General features: G+C 43.3%; 2 protein-coding genes across 2 annotated transcripts in view; one reads left to right on the top strand and one right to left on the bottom strand.

Moving 5' to 3' along the window:
- BCO1 (beta-carotene oxygenase 1) overlaps positions 1 to 2904 on the bottom strand; it is a 77144-nt gene extending 74240 nt beyond the window's left edge. Inside the window, exon 1 of the mRNA XM_067471027.1 lies at positions 2813 to 2904. The gene's annotated coding sequence lies outside the window, so the exon portion shown is untranslated. The remainder of the gene's footprint in view (positions 1 to 2812) is intronic.
- Positions 1 to 18663, top strand: part of LOC132783237 (polycystin-1-like protein 2) — a 90693-nt gene that overhangs the window by 7900 nt on the left and 64130 nt on the right. The window contains exons 5-13 of the mRNA XM_060788337.2: positions 4146 to 4293; positions 6041 to 6270; positions 7409 to 7813; positions 8570 to 8668; positions 9902 to 9942; positions 10426 to 10543; positions 15198 to 15405; positions 15838 to 15958; positions 17143 to 17284. Of these exons, the coding sequence (XP_060644320.2) occupies positions 4146 to 4293; positions 6041 to 6270; positions 7409 to 7813; positions 8570 to 8668; positions 9902 to 9942; positions 10426 to 10543; positions 15198 to 15405; positions 15838 to 15958; positions 17143 to 17284 (1512 nt within the window). The remainder of the gene's footprint in view (positions 1 to 4145; positions 4294 to 6040; positions 6271 to 7408; positions 7814 to 8569; positions 8669 to 9901; positions 9943 to 10425; positions 10544 to 15197; positions 15406 to 15837; positions 15959 to 17142; positions 17285 to 18663) is intronic.

Here is an 18663-nt window from a genome sequence, read left to right on the forward strand (position 1 = left end):
CATTGTACACTTATGGATGTCTCTAGTTTGTGTAGATCATAGAATCAAAGAGTTGGAAGAGACCTCATGGGCCATCCAGTCCAACCCCCTGCCAAGAAGCAGGGATATTGCATTCAAATCACCCCTGACAAATGGCCATCCAGCCTCTGCTTAAAAGCTTCCAAAGAAGGAGCCTCCACCACACTCCGGGGCAGAGAGTTCCACTGCTGAACGGCTCTCACAGTCAGGAAGTTCTTCCTAATGTTCAAATGGAATCTCCTCTCTTGTAGTTTGAAGCCATTGTTCCGCGTCCTAGTCTCCAAGGAAGCAGAAAACAAGCTTGCTCCCTCCTCCCTGTGGCTTCCTCTCACATATTTATACATGGCTATCATATCTCCTCTCAGCCTTCTCTTCTTCAGGATAAACATGCCCAGTTCCCTAAGCCGCTCCTCATAGGGCTTGTTCTCCAGACCCTTGATCATTTTAGTCGCCCTCCTCTGGACACATTCCAGCTTGTCAATATCTCTCTTGAATTGTGGTGCCCAGAATTGGACACAATATTCCAGATGTGGTCTAACCAAAGCAGAATAGAGGGGTAGCATTACTTCCTTAGATCTAGACACTATGCTCCTCTTGATGCAGGCCAAAATCCCATTGGCTTTTTTTGCCGCCACATCACATTGTTGGCTCATGTTTAACTTGTTGTCCACGAGGACTCCAAGATCTTTTTCACACGTACTGCTCTTGAGCCAGGCATCGTCCCCCATTCTGTATCTTTGCATTTCATTTTTTCTGCCAAAGTGGAGTATCTTGCATTTGTCACTGTTGAACTTCATTTTGTTAGTTTTGGCCGTTCATCTCTCTAATCTGTCAAGATCGTTTTGAATCCTGCTCCTGTCCTCTGGAGTATTGGCTATCCCTCCCAATTTGGTGTCGTCTGCAAACTTGATGATCATGCCTTCCAGCCCTTCATCTAAGTCGTTAATAAAGATGCTAGTCAACGGGTGACTTGAAGACACGTGTCCATACAAACACTTAACGTTTAATATGCACATTATAGACTTCCTCAAGTGTTTGAATAGCTGTAGCCAAGAGATGACTTAAAGATGCTAACACATGGAAACAAAGCTGGTACACCCAGCCCAACTTACAAAAGCCCTTTGTCTCACCCTGGTCATTCCACAGATATATAAACCCCTTTTTTTTCCCAGTCCCAGCAGACCTCACCTCTGAAGATGCTTGCCATAGATGCAGGCGAAACGTCAGGAGAAATGCCTCTAGAACAGCGGTTCTCAACCTGGGGGTCGCGACCCCCAGGGGGTCGCTGGGCCATTTTCTGGGGGTCGCGAAGGTGCCTCAGTTGGCCCCGCCCCCTCCGCTTCCTCAAAATGGCTGCCGGCCCCTGTGCCAGCGAAACAGCCGGGCATTGCAGGCCAGCCCCTCCCCCTCCTGTTCCCGCAGGGCTGCGGGGAGTCAGGAGGAGGAGCTCAGAGGCAAAGGCACACCAGGGCGAAGGTACACCATGTGTTAAGGCTCGTGCGCCCAAGGGATGGCCGGTTCATTGACTGATCTTTCCATATCCAGTTCTGGAGTCAGCTTTGCCATCTTCTTCTTCTTCTTCCCTTATTTCTCCCAAGCTCGGCAGCCCTGGCCTGGGGCTTCTCTCCCCTCGTGGACAAGGACTCTTCCTCCTCGGCCAGGGCAGCTGCTGAGTGGCCTCCCCTTCCTCCTCAGCCCACAATTACAAAATGATGAATATAGCCAGTGAGAAAGGAAGGCTCCCGCTTGCTGTGGTTCCCTGCACTCGCTCCTCTTCCTTCCTTCCTTCTCACCCCGGGGATGAGAGAGGGGGGGGGGGGGGACGCACTGATAACAACAGCCGCAGCAGCGGATGGCTTCACTTGCAAGCCCTGCCCAGCTTGGACTTTCTGCAAAGCCAAAAACTCTAAATGTGTTCCTAGGAGAGCCAAGCCCCCAAACCCCAGGCTGATTCCTTGCAAATACCACCCATTTCCGTCCCTAGGAAAATCCAACACCCAGGTCCCAGATTGATTCCTTGCAAACTGCCAATGCATTCCTAGCAAACCTAGTTTTGCAGCCCTGCTTCCTGCAAATTTATTGCTTATTTTCTGTTGTTAGTTTTATTTTTATTGTTTTGTATTACTTGTTATTGTTTTTATTATTGATGTATTGTGGGCTCGGCCTCATGTAAGCCGCACCGAGTCCCTTGGGGAGATGGTAGTGGGGTATAAATAAAGTATTACTATTATTATTATTATTATTATTATTATTATTAAATGCAACGGAACTACTGCACAACCTGCCTCTCTGGTGTTGCTTTTCCTTGAAGTTCCTGCAAAGAAGGGACTTCTGACCCGATTTGCAGCTGTCTCCCCAAATGCACGAAGTCCGGGCAGGCCAGGCTGAGGCTCTGCAAGCCCTTTCATGCTCGCTTTTGGGAGGAGAAATCCGACTTGGCGCCTCCAGTCTCTACTTAAAGAAGGAGAAGGTCCTCTTTGCAGGGACTCGACCATAGGCCAGGAAGGCCAAGGCAAGGCAGACAGGAGCCAGGCCCAGAAGGCAAACTTCTGAGGAGGAGGGGGAAAAGCCTGTGTCAAGAGCGAGAGAATGGGAGGCCTTGACGCGTGTCAGGAGCAGAACCCTAAAGTCAAAGCCAGGCAACCAGGAGCAAGCAAAAGCAATTGGCTCCATAGCAAAGCTGAAGGTGTTTGGTTGGATTTGCTTGCCAGCTTTGCAAGAAAGTCTTGCCAGGTTTTGCAAAGTGCAAAAAAAGGAGCCAATGCTGCATTTTTATTTTTGCAAGGAGACCGACCTGCTTTGGGTGCTCAGTTTGGCTCCATGCAAATGGAGGAGAGGGGGCTGCAAGGGCCCCCCCAATGGCACCCCCTTCCTTTCCTTTTGCAGCCACTTCTCCCAAAGGCAAAGGCGCCCCACTCCTTTAGCCCGGGCTCCCTTTATAAAAACAGTGGGGAAGGCTCTGGGAAGCGGCGTCCGCACGGTCCTAGTGCCCGCTCCTCCCCTCTCTCTCTCTCTCTCTCTCTCTCTCTCCCTCTGGCCAAGCCATCCGCTGCTGCCGCTGTTGTTATCAGTGCGTCCCCCACCCCCCCCTCTCTCATCCCCGGGGTGAGAAGGAAGGAAGGAAGAGGAGCGAGTGCAGGGAACCACAGCAAGCGGGAGCCTTCCTTTCTCACTTGCTATATTCATCATTTTGTAATTGTGGGCTGAGGAGGAAGGGGAGGCCACTCAGCAGCTGCCCTGGCCGAGGAGGAAGAGTCCTTGTCCACGAGGGGAGAGAAGCCCCAGGCCAGGGCTGCCGAGCTTGGGAGAAATAAGGGAAGAAGCCAAAACTGGATATGGAAATATCAGTAAATGAACCTTCAAAATACTTGAAGAAAAATTGAAAATTCATAAGAAAAACAGATATGAGATGATACCTCTGGGGAGGGCACTGCCAAGGGTGCCTTTGGCAATGAAAATGGGTGAGGCATTTTCACTGCCAAAATACCCGTTTCCAAAAGCTTCAATATTTATACAGCAAGTCCCAAATGCCAAGGTCTATTTTCCCCAAAGTCCACCAGTCTTCAGATTTGGGCATATTGAGCATTTGTGCCAAGTTCAGACCAGATCCATAGTCGTTTGGGTTCACAGTGCTCTCCAGATGTAAGTGAACTACATCTCCCGTAAATCACTGTCAATTCCCCCAACCGCCTCCAGTATTTTATATTGGTCATTGGGGTTCTGTGTTCCAAGTATGTTCCAGGTCTGTAATTCATGGGGGTTTCAGTGGCCTGTGTAAGTCAGTGGTGAAATGGTTGAAGGTAGTGCAGATCCCATGATCCATTGCCCATACTCCCCTGAACATACTGTTTCCGTGATTAATCACTATGCTTTAATTATGTTCAACTTGTAACAATAAAAATGCATCCTGCATATCAGATATTTCCATTACAATTCATAACAGTAGCAATATTACCGTTAGGAAGTAGTAACGAAAATGTTCTTGGGGGTCACCACAACATGAGGAACTTTATTTAGGGGTCACGGCATTAGAAAGGTTGAGAACCACTGCTCTAGAACATGGCCATATAGCTCGAAAAAACCCACAAGAACTGAAAGCTGGTACTATTATGTGCGTTGTTTCACAGGCTTGCGGCTGGCTGTAACAGAGAAGAGCTTTGTCTTTGAAAATGTCACCATATCCTTGAAGTGGCTGCTTTCTCCTTATTCCGGCAACCTTTCATGCATCATTAGCACTGGAGATGGAAACACGATTGATCCATACTACCCTCCAACGTAAGCTAAAGTTTCTGAAGTCAAGCCAACAAAGTGCCTAGGTTCTTCTTTTATTTTTGTGATTTGCTTTGAAGAAAGCTTCCAAATCGTCAAAGATGTGTGCAATGCAATGTTTAAGAACATTATCCCATGCCCCCCCCCCCCATTTCTAAACACCTGTAATACAGAAAAGAAACGGTGTATAACGGAAACCATCACACAACTCAGAGAGACTTCCTCCCTGTGTCCATCAGGTCTCATTAAGAAATTGTTTCTGAAGTGTTTGTAAATGGGGGAAATAAGATGGGCAGAGGTCATTTTCTGAGCTCAGGAATTGCTATACAATTGGAGAAAAACACGTGGGATGGGATGTGTCAGATTCCCCACATTGATTCAAACTGACGACATGGAATAATGAGTGTTCTTATAGGTGGGCTCCCTCCAAACATTGACATTTTTCTCCCAAAATCCTGCTTCGTGAGGATTTTTTGGCAATTTTTAAAAGTTAATTTAACCCTTAGAAATATGGAGCCTCCGGTGACGCAGTGGGTTAAATCCCTGTGCTGGCAGGACTGAAGACCGGCAGGTCACAGGTTCAAATCCAGGCAGAGTGCAGATGAGCTCCTTCTATCAGCTCCAGCTCCCCATGCGGGAACATGAGAGAAGCCTCCCACAAGGATGGTAAAAACATCAAAACATCCTGGCGTCCCCTGGGCAATGTTGTTGCATACAGCCAATTCTCTCACACCAGAAGCGACTTGCAGTTTCTCAAGTCACTTCTGACCAAAAAAACAACAACATATCATCATTTTGTTTTTCCTGCCATTTCTCTTTCCTAGTAATCTTGGCTTTCAAAATTGCACTAGAGATTAATGGCATTAGGAGGAAGTAGAGGAGGCCAGAGAAGGGGAAGATGCAGATCAATACTTCCTGTCTCCTCGGCAGTCACGGGATTGCAAGGGAAAGTCCAGTATCCCCATTGTTTTTCCCCAAGGTTTTAATTGAGTGGTTATGAATTGCAACCCACCCCCCTCCGGTGGGATAACATCCAAGAGGCATTTGAGTGGTCAACCATATTATAAGAACTGCATTCACTCGTGTGATAAATCTGAAAATGGATGATTTCAGGACAAAAGGCAGGAAAGAACAATGTGTGGTACGATTTGCTTTCTAATGGAACAAGACATAACACCACTGATATATGACCCCCCCCCCCCCAAGTGAGATAATGTTCTAAGAGAATGCTTTCAATATTAGTAAGTTAGCTTGATATGTACCTGTGCTGGTTCTATCATTAGTAAAGTGAGACAGGGATAGAATGGATATTTGCTGCTATTTGTCTCCCAGTAAAAGAAACAAAACGAAACAAAACAAAAATATGGGTTTACAGACACCAGGGAATTTTGCTTTGGGAAAATAACACAATTATGTTTTCACATGCTAAAGTATTTTTTGTAAATTATTATTTTCAGAAATAGGTGTGGTTGTATTCTTGCACAAAGTGTGAAAAACATAGTGTTACTAGAAACTGATGAAAGGGGCAAGAGACAAGGGCAAGGAAGGAAGGAAGGAAGGAAGGAAGGAAGGCACTAAATGGCAAATCCATGATGATTGGGCATTAAATTCTAATTCATGAGTGGCAGAAGTGGGAAGTAAATAGAAAACTGGAATGAGTGTGGTGCAGAGTATCCCGAAGCTCTAACATATGACAGCCTTTTGTTGCAAATCCTGTGTGCTTTGATGATAATGTTCCATTGTGTTTCCCAAGCCTGTTTAGCAACGTGAGCCATCACTATGTCTCTCCTGGTACATTCACCATCTTTGTGGAATGCACCACCAGCGAATGGCACGTAACCGCTCAAAAACTGTTGACGGTACAAGATAAAATGGATGAGCTGACCGTTAGCTGGTGCTTCAGCAAGAATGAAGTAGGAAACGGCTCTCACTGCAGGACTCTTTATGAGGAAACCCTGTGGATTCAAGTGGAACTTAATGGAGGTCAGACTTCTTTCCTCCTCCTCCTCTCTTCAAATTGTTGACACTTTCAGCCGGATATGTCTGCAATGCAAAGGAGAGGCTTATACTGGACTAGTATATTGGGCTTATCCTGGACCTGTTGTAACATTTTTTTTGCGATTATGTTAAAAATCCTTAAAATAATTTGGTACAATCCAAATATAGTGTGATTGTAGAGTTGTACATCCGGGGTAAACCTTAACTCATTTTGTGCCCTAGCTTTCGGTGACGACCCTGATCCATTTTGGGAGCTTTCCAAAATTGGGAGGGGAGATATCTGTTTTCACTCTGGGGTGCTGAAAAATCTGTTTTCTATCGTCCCATTATGGGGGGGGGGGGGGACTTTCCAGGAACTGCTTCCTGTCATTTTAGACATTGAAGCTGTTTTACTCGAGGAGAGTAAAATCTGAGCTGCAGGTAGGCATGCACTTTAAAGAGGCGTCTTACCTGTTCGACTAGATGGGAGAGACGCTCAGCTGCAGGCAGGTACCCACACTTTCTTTCCTGGACCTGCATCCCAAACACACACACTTTTCAAGGCAAGGAAGCAAGTTCTGACGTCCTTACCCTAGAGGAGGCACTCGGCTGTAGGCAGGTGCACATGCTTTCTGTGCCTGCACACATCACACGCACTCTTTCAAGGCAAGGAGGTTGCTCACGAAAAGCAGGCAAGGAGGCAGGATTGGCTTGCGCTTGCTTTTGTGTCGAGCTGATTTTTGTACCAGGACGGGGTGTTCCGTTACATGCTGCCAAAGGTAATGAAAGTAACTAACGAATGAATGTAACAAAGGAAAACGGATCCATGATTGTACTGATTGTACCTAGAAGCTGATATATGCAAACCCTTCTGCATGTCCATTGCTGCAATGAATTGATTACAGTTGAACTTGTTAGGCTTTTAAGGGAAGGATCAAGGTTCCTTCCAAGGACGAAAGTGAGGAAAGGCCTCATAGAATCATAGAATCAAAGAGTTGGAAGAGACCTCATGGGCCATCCAGTCCAACCCCCCGCCAAGAAGCAGGAACCACTATTATATTAATTTATGAATATACTAATCATCCTTCCAAATGGTTTTTTGCTGAATTTGATGATTTCTCATAGAGAAACTCTTCCTTTTCAGGAACTGGGGTGACCTACACTGTTCTAAGCAACAACAAGAGTGTGACAGAGTCCAGCATAAAGTCAGGCATTGTTCCTCATAATTTGACCTTGGATGGTGCAGCTCAACAGCTTTTAGGTCCTGGGGTACATCATCTGGAAATAGTTGCAACCAGCAACACCACAGAAGATGAGGTCACAGAAGTTCTCACTGTCCATTTACTGGAGGCTGTCTCTGGCCTTCAAGCTGAATTAACCTCTCGCTCTTTGGAGTTAGGAGACAATCTAGAGGTCATCGTGTCTGCTCAACACGGTGCTCCCCACAAACTGAAATTTGAAGTGTCTGGATCTAACAAGACTTTTACTCATTGGAGAGATTGTCCTGAAGGAGCATCTGAAACCTACAGAATCCCGCTGGAGGCTGAAGGTACGGTACTTCCATCTAGATGTGCAAAATGTAATCTGCTTTTCATGAATAGTGAGGCAAAATCCACTCAGATGAGACCTCCCATCCATGACTACATTGGCATTGGCCTGCTGTACAAACACAGATAACAACAACAATAAATCATTCCTAACAATGAATTATTTTCTTTGTACATTTCACTTAAGTTTTATTTCAAAAAAGAAGGAAAGTTACCTCCACAAGAAGAATTAAAATTTTGGACAGATGATATGTAAAAGCCGTGAAGGGGAGCACAGTGCTGAGGGATAGATTATATGTATTATGTGCAATCCATGGTTCTAAATAGTTCTAAATAGTTCTAAAGTACTTATAAAACTAAAGTTCTGGTTGTGAAAACTAGGGGGCGCTGGTGCTTTGTTTCTACAATGCTGCTAAAGTTCTGGTGGTGAAAATTTCAGAACTCTAACAAAACTTTCAAGATATCATTATTATTTCATTATTGGTGATTTTTATGACAGAACCTATTAGGAACTGCCATTTATAATGAAATTTTGAAAGTTTTGTTAGAGTTCTGAAATTTTCACCACCAGAACTTTAGCAACACTGTAGAAGCAAAGCACCAGCACCTCCTAGTTTTCACCACGATATACATACACACATATATATATAAGTTGTTGGGCCACAATTCTCATACTGATGGGAAAATTGTAAAAGCTACAGTTTTTTTTAAATAAATGGATTGGATTGGTTTGTTGATTGCAATGTGTCCTTTTTTAGGTACTTTTCTAGTCAAAGTGCTTGCGATGAATGCCTTGTCAAACATGAGCATGGATGTAGGAACTGTCATGGTGTCATCTAACAGTTCTCATAAGGAAGGTAATGACAAGTGCTCACTTCATGACCTGCTTAAAAATAAGATGGTTTAATAAAGCAATACATTTTAAATGCAAACTTCCTTCATATTTATATATGTTATGTGCCCTAATTCAAAGCAGTAAGAAGTGTGAGTAACTTTTGCATTAATGTAACTATTGGCCCAGTTCGGGAGAGCACCAGAATATATGTATATATATATATATATATATATTACACACACACACACAATTTTAAAGTTAACAGGGGGTAGAATCAATACAGTTTAACACCACTTTAAATGCCATGGAGCTCCTGGCCTTTAGCCCAGGTTCTGCCTACCTAGCAGTTTCAAAAACAGCAATGTGAGTAGTAGATAAATAATCTGTGAGGTATGTAAGGCACCCATAAGGAAATGCCAGAAAATGCAGGTGATTTGATCAAGGAGGAAGTTTACAAACAAAGCTCTTTGGCAGGAAAGATGGAGCACAGCCTCCAAGATGCCGAAGATGGGAAAGCCTATATATACCTCTATTTATGTATAGTTGACTCTCTTGTCAGTGTATAACAGCATTGAATGTTTGCCATATATGTGTTCTGTGATCTGCTCTGAGTCCCCTTCGGGGTGAGAAGGGCAGAATATAAATACTGTAAATAAGTCAATAAATGTATCAGTGCTATGGATCCCTGGGAGTTGCAGTTTTGCAAGATTTTTGCAAGATTTTTAGACTTCTCTGCCAGAAAGTGCTGGTAGCTCATCGAATTACAACTCCCAAGATTCCATAGAATGGTAATTAAAGTGGTGTCAAACTGCATCTATATTCTAAAATGTAAACACACCCAAAGTGTAAGTGTCCTTTACACTTACCACTCCCTCGCAAATAATCTGCTCCTTTTATCTCACCCTGAGTTTTTAATCATTTTATTGTTCATGCGGCCTGCTCACTGTTATTGTGTTGTTTATTGCATTCTTATGTTCTATGCTTATTGCTGATTGTATTAATATGTTTCTGTAATCTATTGTGTTGTTTGCATTTCGGTTTTTATTTTGTTGTATCTTGTCTTATTGTAATTCGCTGTTTGGACTCAGCCTCGTGTAAGCTGCCCTGAGTCCCCGTTGGGGGAAATGGCGGTGGGGTATAAATAAAGTTATTTATTATTATTATTATTATTAGCTGGTGTTTTGAAACTGGATTTTTCTACTAGTGATTTGTATTTACACAAGCTGCTTAAAGCCGTTTCTTTTACATTAAATAGATCTTCTCAAGGAAGAGGAACAATCAAATATAAAAAGAGTTGTGAGTATTGAAGAGACTTTGATAAGACGGGGGTAAAGGGGAGCGAATACTGAGAAATTCCTTTTGCAAATATGTCTAGCTACTTATCGCTTTCTTAAAAGTGTGAAATAGTGGTTAACACTTAATTTTTTTCACTGTATTTAGTTATGTAAAAATGTTTAGGCTATCCTTTGGTTAGGTTATCAATAAATAAAATGATAAACAAAATAAAACTGGAAGATTATGGCACACTAATATGCTGACATTTCTGGTTTTCTATTAAATCGTTAGATAGACTTTGAAATTTTATCGCCTTCTAGCTTTCATTCTTCTTCCGTAATATGAGATATAAAACAAAAACATAAAACAAGTGAAGATCCATCAACAAACGTAAATAAGAAAATATATCTTAAAGTATGATTTTTTTAAACTTGTGATTCAGAAGAAATCTTTGCTCACATGTGGATGCTACCGCTCTGATTGTAGACTTTCTTTGGACTTTAGGATGACAAAGGGAAAAATAAGATATACATCAAGCCCAGTCGCCATGCTGGACCCTTCACAACAATTATTCTTGGTTGGCCTGATGACAGCAACAATTCTGTCTACACTTGGTCTTGTGGTATGTGGATTATGGGCATTTCTGTAACCTTTCCCCTCCCCCCTACACTTTTGGGGAGAATGGTCGGTTCACGAGACCAGTCACACTACACAATAAAGTGCTATGATTCCACTTTAACTACCACATGACAACATCCTATAGATTCTGAGGATTTCTCATTTGGTGAGTCACCAGAGTTCTCTGGCTGAGGGCTCTAAATGCTTCTCTATAAACTCCAAACTCCCGGAATTCATACAACAGAACCATGGCAGTTATAGTGGAATTATAGCGCTATAAATGTGTGGTGTGAATTTTCCATTGGATAAAAAATGAAAGAGTATATTTGAAGCAATTTGAAATGTTTACATGTTCAGCTGGGTTAGGTACATAGCTGTGGAAGTTTCCTTTCTTTCCTTTTCCTTCCTTCCTTACAATATTTCTACTCTGCCTTTCTCCACCCCAGAAGGGACTCAAGGCGGCTTACACTTCCTTCCTTCCTTCCTTCCTTCCTTCCTTCCTTTCTTGTGAGATAAGCTTTGCACTGTGTAACAATTTATAGAGTCCTGCAGAAGTATAGAAGGGGTTGAAAGTAGCTATTGCGGAGAGTTCAATCCTTGCAATCCATATAAATAAAAATGTAATATTCGTTTGTGGGATTAACATAATTCAAAAAACCACTGGATGCATTGACACCAAATTTGGACACAAGACACCTACCAGGCCAACGAGTGACCATCTATATATATAAATTTGTTAGGGGCATCCAACGAGGAAACAAAACTCAAAAACCCCCAACGAAACTTAACCAAAATTCCCATGCCCGTAACACAACCCACAAGGTACAAACATATCTACTCAAAATGAAAAACAACACAACAACACACTCACAAAATGGCAAAACAACAAAACTCAAAAAAACCCCAACGAAACTTAACCAAAATCCCCGTGCCCATAACACAACCCACAAGGTACAAACATATCTACTCAAAATGAAAAACAACACAACAACACACTCACAAAACGGCAAAACAACTGAGCATGCGCATTGGCGCCCAGCCGCAAGTTCCCTGGCGCGCGCACATGGCCTTCCGGCCAACGTTCCCTCTGCGGAAACCATGCCCACTCCAAGCCGCGCCGCGCCGCTTCCCGCACACACACACCCCCTGCCGCACACACAAACGCAACCCCACACTCCATCACTCCCCCCGCCGCCGCATACACATACGCAACCCCACTCCCCCCGCCGCCACACACACACACGCAACCCCACGCTCCATCACTCCCCCCACCGCCGCACACACACGCAACCCCACTCCCCCTGCTGCCGCACACACACACGCAACCCCACTCCCCCCGCCGCCGCACACACACACGCAACCCCACGCTCCATCACTCCCCCCGCTGCCGCACACACACACGCAACCCCACGCTCCATCACTCCCCCCACCGCCGCACACACACGCAACCCCACTCCCCCCGCCGCCGTACACACACACGCAACCCCACGCTCCATCACTCCCCTGCCCCAATCTTACCTCCTTTTACTTCACGCCCCCTCCAAACCCCACCCCACCCCTTCCCGCCCTGTCAAAATCTAGAAAGACAGGAAGGAAGGAAAGAAGGAAGAAAGAGAAAGGGAGGTAAAGAAAAAGGGGGAAGGAAGGAAAGTTAGAGGAAGAAGAAAAGGAAAGAAAAGGAAAGATGGAAGGAAAGAAAAGAGAGACAGCAGAAGAGAAAGAAAAAGGGGGAAGGAAGGAAAGAGATAGACAAAGAAGAGGAGAAGGAAAGATGGGAAGGAAGGAAGGAAGGAAGGAGGGAGGGAGGGAGGGAGGGAAAGAAGGAGAGAAAGAGGGAAGATTGGCCACAGCAACACGTGGCGGGTAAAGGTTGTTATTTCTATTATTATTATGATGATGCTATTGTTCCTATGAGACCCTTTTAGGGGGAATGGGAGAGGTGTCAGGTCCCGGAGGCAATGCATTGCATTATTGTTACTGTTATGATGGTGGTGAAATAAAAGGAAATAAAAAGTGAAAGAAGGAAGCAAACAGGGAGGGAAGAAAGGCAAAGGAAGAAAGGGGGAGGGAATGAAGGAAAGAGAGAAGGATGAAACCAAGTAGTGAAAGAAGGAAAGAAAGAAAGAGGTAGAGAAGGAAGAAAGGAGAGAAAGGGGGAGGAAAAGGGGGAAGGAATAGGTAGGGACCTCTCTTTCATAATAGTCCAGATATCTACCTCAACTTTGATAAGTTTTACTATAGACCACAGCAACGCGTGGCAGGGCACAGCTAGTCACTCATAAAACACTGAAAAACACAACATAAGGGACTAAAAAAGCCAAAAAATGCAAAAAGACAATACAGCGCATGCGCAAAAACAACTCCCCCCAGCAAACAAAACACACAATAGCATATCCACACAATCTTCCAGACTACAGCTCCCAGCACCCCCTAGACCAGGCCCTTTAGGGGAGAAGGATGATCCAAATGCACTACTTCCAAACTGCAAGCTTTCTTCTTCTTGGATTTCGTTGAGAGTATCTCAATCCCTTCATATTTCCAATTTTCTGTTCCTGGACTGCAACTCCCAGATAGATAAGATTGATAGATTAGATAGAGCAATATAGGTAGATAGATAAATCGATCAGGAGAACTGCTGGGAGTTGTAGTCCAAGAATAGGTAGAGAAGGAGGAAAGGAGAGAAAGTGGAAGGGAAAGCAAAAAGGGGGAAGGAAGGGAAGAGGAAGGAAAGGAAGGAAGGAGAGAAGGAAAGACTAAAAGGGAGGGAAGGAAGGAGAGAAAGAAAGAAGGAGAAGAAGAGCAATGTGTCGCGGGTACAGCTAGTTTGGAAATAATAATCTTTGTGCAGTATGAGGCAAACTCCATTTGAATTTCATTGTAAATCCTAACTAAGCACTGATTAAACAATAGACTTCATATGTTTTTAGAAGAGTTTCTGTCACAGAACAGATCAACAATCGATGTTTGGTCACTGAAAGGTAAAAGTACAGGCTTAATTTTCAAATCTGTTTGCTGAAGCAGGTAGCTCTGAGGAAATTCAATTCCTGGAAAAACATTCCCCTGCATGTCTACGTTGAGCCCTCCCTTTCTATCTAAGTTTTCCATTTTTCACAAAAGCAAGTGACTTCTTGGACATTCATATAGGTATGGCTCTTATGACATTTTGTCACTGATTCCTAGAGATTTGTGTGGAGGGCGGTTTGGAAATGAGTTGGTGATGAGAAGGCTCCTAGGAAGAAGGAATAGGAGATGTATTTCAAAGACTTCTTTCAGGCTCCATTTACAGCAGCTGAAGTTAACTGAGTGGGAAGAGGAGAGAGAAACTGGGCAATTATTTCAAAAATCTGAAAAAGTAAGATGTCAAAGGATTAATTCTGTAGGGAAATCTGAGCTGTTACGCCAAAAATAATCCGCATTTAGGGTAATTCCACCAAAAATAGCAGAGTACCAGGAGTAAACTCCATAACCAGCAGAAACTTACATGTGGTGAGAAGGGATAACCTTCTAATTTTTAGGATGGCTCAAGATTGCAGAGTCTGAACTTTGGGTTCAAACATATTTATTGAAGTAAAAAGAAATACATTATTGATAGAAAAGTCTTGTAGCTGATGTCGAACACAAATTTAGGAGGCCCTGCGAAGCAGAGGCCATCCACACACCTGGCGAGACAAAAAGCACCCAGAAAGAATTTTCCCTATTTTCCCCAAATAAGTCTCAACAAGTTGAAGAAAATGCCACCGAGTTGTTTATTTCATTCCAACTGGAAAGGAGGACGATTGCAGTAATCTGCCAACAAAATCGACATGCCCACTGAGCAAAAAGATCCAATATTTATAGCCTTCAGATTCCAAACTTTCCATGCCCACCCCTCTCCCCACCCCGAGCTGGCTTTGTTATGATTGGCTGCAAACCAGCAGGAGAAGCAATGGCGGCTTGAGCCCTGCTTTGGCCACTCAGCCAATGAGGTGGAAGGGAGACGGGCAACAGGGAAACAATGAAAGGAACAAAAAGATGACAGCATAAAAATGACTAATGTTTGTCCAAGTGGTCAGCGATAGCTTAAGTCCTCAAGCTGGCCAGGGTTATTGCTTAAGTTTTTTGAAAATACATTTTCGCCTAGCTCAAGGGCTAGATCTTTTGTTGTCCTTCCATCCTGGGGGGGGGGGGGGGGGTCGCCTCCGACCTCATAGCTAATTAGCTTGCTATATCTCATATTCTAAAGAAGGTAAAAGGTAAAAAAAATACCATGCAGCTACATTCTGCCTACAGAGAGGCAAAATGTGTCCTCTCAGGGAGAAAAGAAAAGCAGAAGAAACAATGGTGGAGATTACATGGTCTTCCCAGGGCAGTTTTAAACTTAAGAGGAAGTTCTCTCACAGAATTCCATTACTACATCATCAAAAAGGGAGGAGACAGCAGTTAGCAGTAAGACAAATCCCTTTGGGAAATGCATTGGAAAGTGGGGAAAGGAATCCCTGAGCTTAGCCCTGTCTCTAGTCTAGCTAGAAACTTGATGACGCAAATAGTTATGCAGTCCAGGAATGAAACCCAACAAATTTACCTATTTTGCCAAATCAGGACACATGAAGGGGATGTTTGGTTGGACTTGGAGAAGAGCTCAAGAAAAGAGGATGAACTAGTTGAGAATATCTTTACAGGATCCTGTTGGCCTGAATGGGCTGAATGTGTGCAAGAACAATCCATCCAGACGGACCAAAGGGAGATCCGGATTCCTCCTGCCTGCTTACCTCCTCCTAGCTCAGCCGTGACTGTGAAAGTTACAGTCAAAAACCCGGAAAAGCAAGAGAAGCAGGATGAGCAATGCCTCTACATCACAGCAAAGCGAGACCTGAGGCCACAAATCAGGTGTGTGTCGCCCTTGTATTAGTGTGCAATTTTATTATTGAGGAATTAAATGCACTTGTAAGAAAATGAGAAGGAAACCCATGCAATGCTTGTTCTAGTACATTCCTTCCCCATAGCATTTGGGAGATCTAGAACCTGGACCTCCCAAATGTTGAAGTCCAGCACTTTAACCAAACTGGCTTCTTCATTGCAATTGAATTGTTTGAATGTTTTTGGCATGGTCTTGCTAGAAGCCAATACAACAACTTTGTTTTTCACAGGCATTTAGCTTCTCTGAATCACATGAAGTATAACACAATACTGCGTTTCTCTCTTAAACCTGTGATAAATATTTGCTCTTTGGATTTCTTGCTCAGAGCCCTTGGGCCAAGCATTTCCCTTATTTTGTTATATACTTGTGCTTGCTAACCATGGCTTCTGCCTTCTTCTTAGTTGTGAGATGAACTGCAAGCCAGTAAACGTCACAGAAGATGTTATACTCAGTGTCTCAACAGAGCTAGATTCAAAGGCTATACTCTACAAGTGGTATTTAGACCATACATTTGAAAGAAAGGTGAGCCCTGTTCTCCTTCCCCAATGTTTTGGAGTGAATTGATCAGTTTGTAAAAACAATAATCACAAGATTTAAAAAAAACAAGACAAAACCTTCATTTAAAAAAACCAGCAGTACGTGTAGAAAAGATCTAGAAATTCTCATGGACAACAAGGTAAACATGAGCCAACAATGTCTTGTGGCAGCTAAAAAAAAGCAACGGGATTTTGGCCTGCATCAATAGGAGTCTAGTGCCTAGATCCAAGGAAGTCATGCTACCCTTATATTCTGCCATGGTCACACCACACCTGGGATACTATGTCCCATTCTGGGCACTGCAATTGAAGAAAGATGTTGACTAGCCGGAATGTGTCCAGAGGAGAACAACTCAAATGGTCAAGGGTCTGCAGAACAAGCCCTATGAGGAGTGACCCAGCAACTCGGTGTCGCGAGTTTGCATACCATTTTGCAGGCAAAGTTGCTCAGATACACCTTGAGTTGGACTCCAATTTCATCACAGTGCCAGGGGAGGTGATTGAGGCATCTGCTTGTCCAATTTTGTGGGATTCTTTAAGGCTTGTTCTTCCTGAGATTTCCCTAAGGAAGAATGGAACAGTTTACCACCAGTTGCCTGCCCTTGATAGTAGATTGAGGAAGCTACCGGTTTTCCATGGTTATAAAGCATTTAATTCATTTGTTTGATGATTTAGGCCCAAATAAAGAACTTCGTTGAACTTATTTTGAGCCTCAATAGAACTTTGTGTTGGGAAATCTAAGGAGCCCTTCAGCTCAGGCACTCAGCATCCCGTTAGGCATACAGAAGGCACATCCTGTAAACAGACATTATTTCAGGCCCAGTGTGCAACAGCACAGCATCCTACCCCAAAAATGTATTGTTGGAACTCTCTGTGCTGGATAAGAAATTGGGAGATCCAGCCCAAACCATCTGGAGGGCTCTGGATTGGGAAGTGCTATTTAAATGCTACAGAATAGGGAAGAATTAAGAGACCAATAGGTAAGCTTAATGAGAGCTGATTACAGAGCTAAATGAGAGCTAATTAATGGAAAACGAAATGTAAAAGTCTTGCAACTATATTTCAAGTTTAGATGAAACACCCAGCTATGCTGAGAAGACAGTCTCTTTGGGAAACATAGCAGAAGACCTACTGAAAACCAAATATTTATCCATCAATGTTTCTCCGCAGCCCATTCTGCTCCCACCAGGTTGCAGTTTGACTGGTTTCCCCCAGAGCTCCCTCACTTTGCTTCAGAGCGATACAGCAATGTTGGTGCTGAACAGCTCTTTCCTGCAAACACAAGGAGAAGCCTTTAGGATTAAAGTAGCAGGTGAGATGACCCAAATTTGGATAATCTAGTTTGATTATTTTTATTTACTGCTTTAATGGGTATTTGCTCTAAACGGATAGCACAAGCCAACAAAATCAAACTTTTTGTAATCATCAGAATTGAGAGGAGCACAGTTTTAATCAATTTTTATGCTGATTTTAAATATGTCTTTATTTTTTCCCATCACATCAACTTTTTAAAATATGATGAATGGTACATTACAGCAGACTGTAAAGTCTGCACATTTCACATCATATTCATGTAACACAAGCCAACAAGTATTTTTCATCAGATATTTATTTATTTACTAGCCGTCCCCTGCCACACATTGCCGTGGCCCAGTCTGTTGATCTGGAAAATAAAGTAATGAGAAAGTGTTGGTTTCTAATATATGTAATTTCTTTATGCTTGTGGGTAAACATTATTTCTTGCTTTTTCTTTGTCAGTGTTAATGTGGAGAGTGTCTGGTTTGCCTACTCTGGAACATGCAAGATATCATTGTCCTTCTTTAAAGGTCCCTTTCAAATCTATGATACTATATCTCTGTGTGTGTGAATCATATCTATCTATCTATCTATCTATCTATCTATCTATCTGTATGGCTGGATGGCTTTGTCAGGAGAACCTTGATTACATTTTCTTGCCCTGATGAAGGGAATTGGATTGGATGGCCTTAAGTATTTTCTGTTGGTCATGAGGGTTCTGTGTGGGAAGTTTGCCCCGATTCTGTCGTTGGTGGGGTTCAGGATGCTCTTTGATTGTAGGTGAACTGTGAATCCCAGTGACTACAACTCCTAAATGTCGAGGTCTATTTCGCCCAAACTCCATCTGTGTTCATATTTGGGCATATTGAGTGCTTGTGCCAAGTTTGGTCCAGATCCATCGTTGGTTGAGTCCACAGTGCTCTCTGGATGTTAGTGAACTACAACTCCCAAACTCAAGGTCAATGCCCACCAAAGCCTTCCAGTATTTTCTGCTGGTCATGGGAGTTCTGTGTGCCAAGTTTGGATCAATTCCATCGTTGATGGAGTTCAGAATGCTGTTTGATTGTAGGTGAACTATAAATCCCAGCAACTACAACTCCCAAATGACAAAATCATAATTTTTTGAGTGATGGTCACTCCTTGTATTGTGAGACATTTGTTGCCAAATTTGGTGTGATTTCGTTCATTGGTTCTTTTTTTTAAGGTACTAATTATGCACAGAGCATTTTATTTCCTATATTTGTACCCCGCCCTACTCCCGCCCGAAGGGGGACTCAGGGTAGCCTAACAAAAGCATCATACGATGCTAGCATCATAAAAACAATCACAGTGCAATCAAAATATTAGAAATATTGAAACAACAATTAAAACAATTAATTAAGACACATCCATTAA

The sequence above is a fragment of the Anolis sagrei genome, chromosome 8 (assembly GCF_037176765.1).
Source record: "Anolis sagrei isolate rAnoSag1 chromosome 8, rAnoSag1.mat, whole genome shotgun sequence".
Lineage (NCBI taxonomy): Eukaryota > Metazoa > Chordata > Lepidosauria > Squamata > Dactyloidae > Anolis > Anolis sagrei.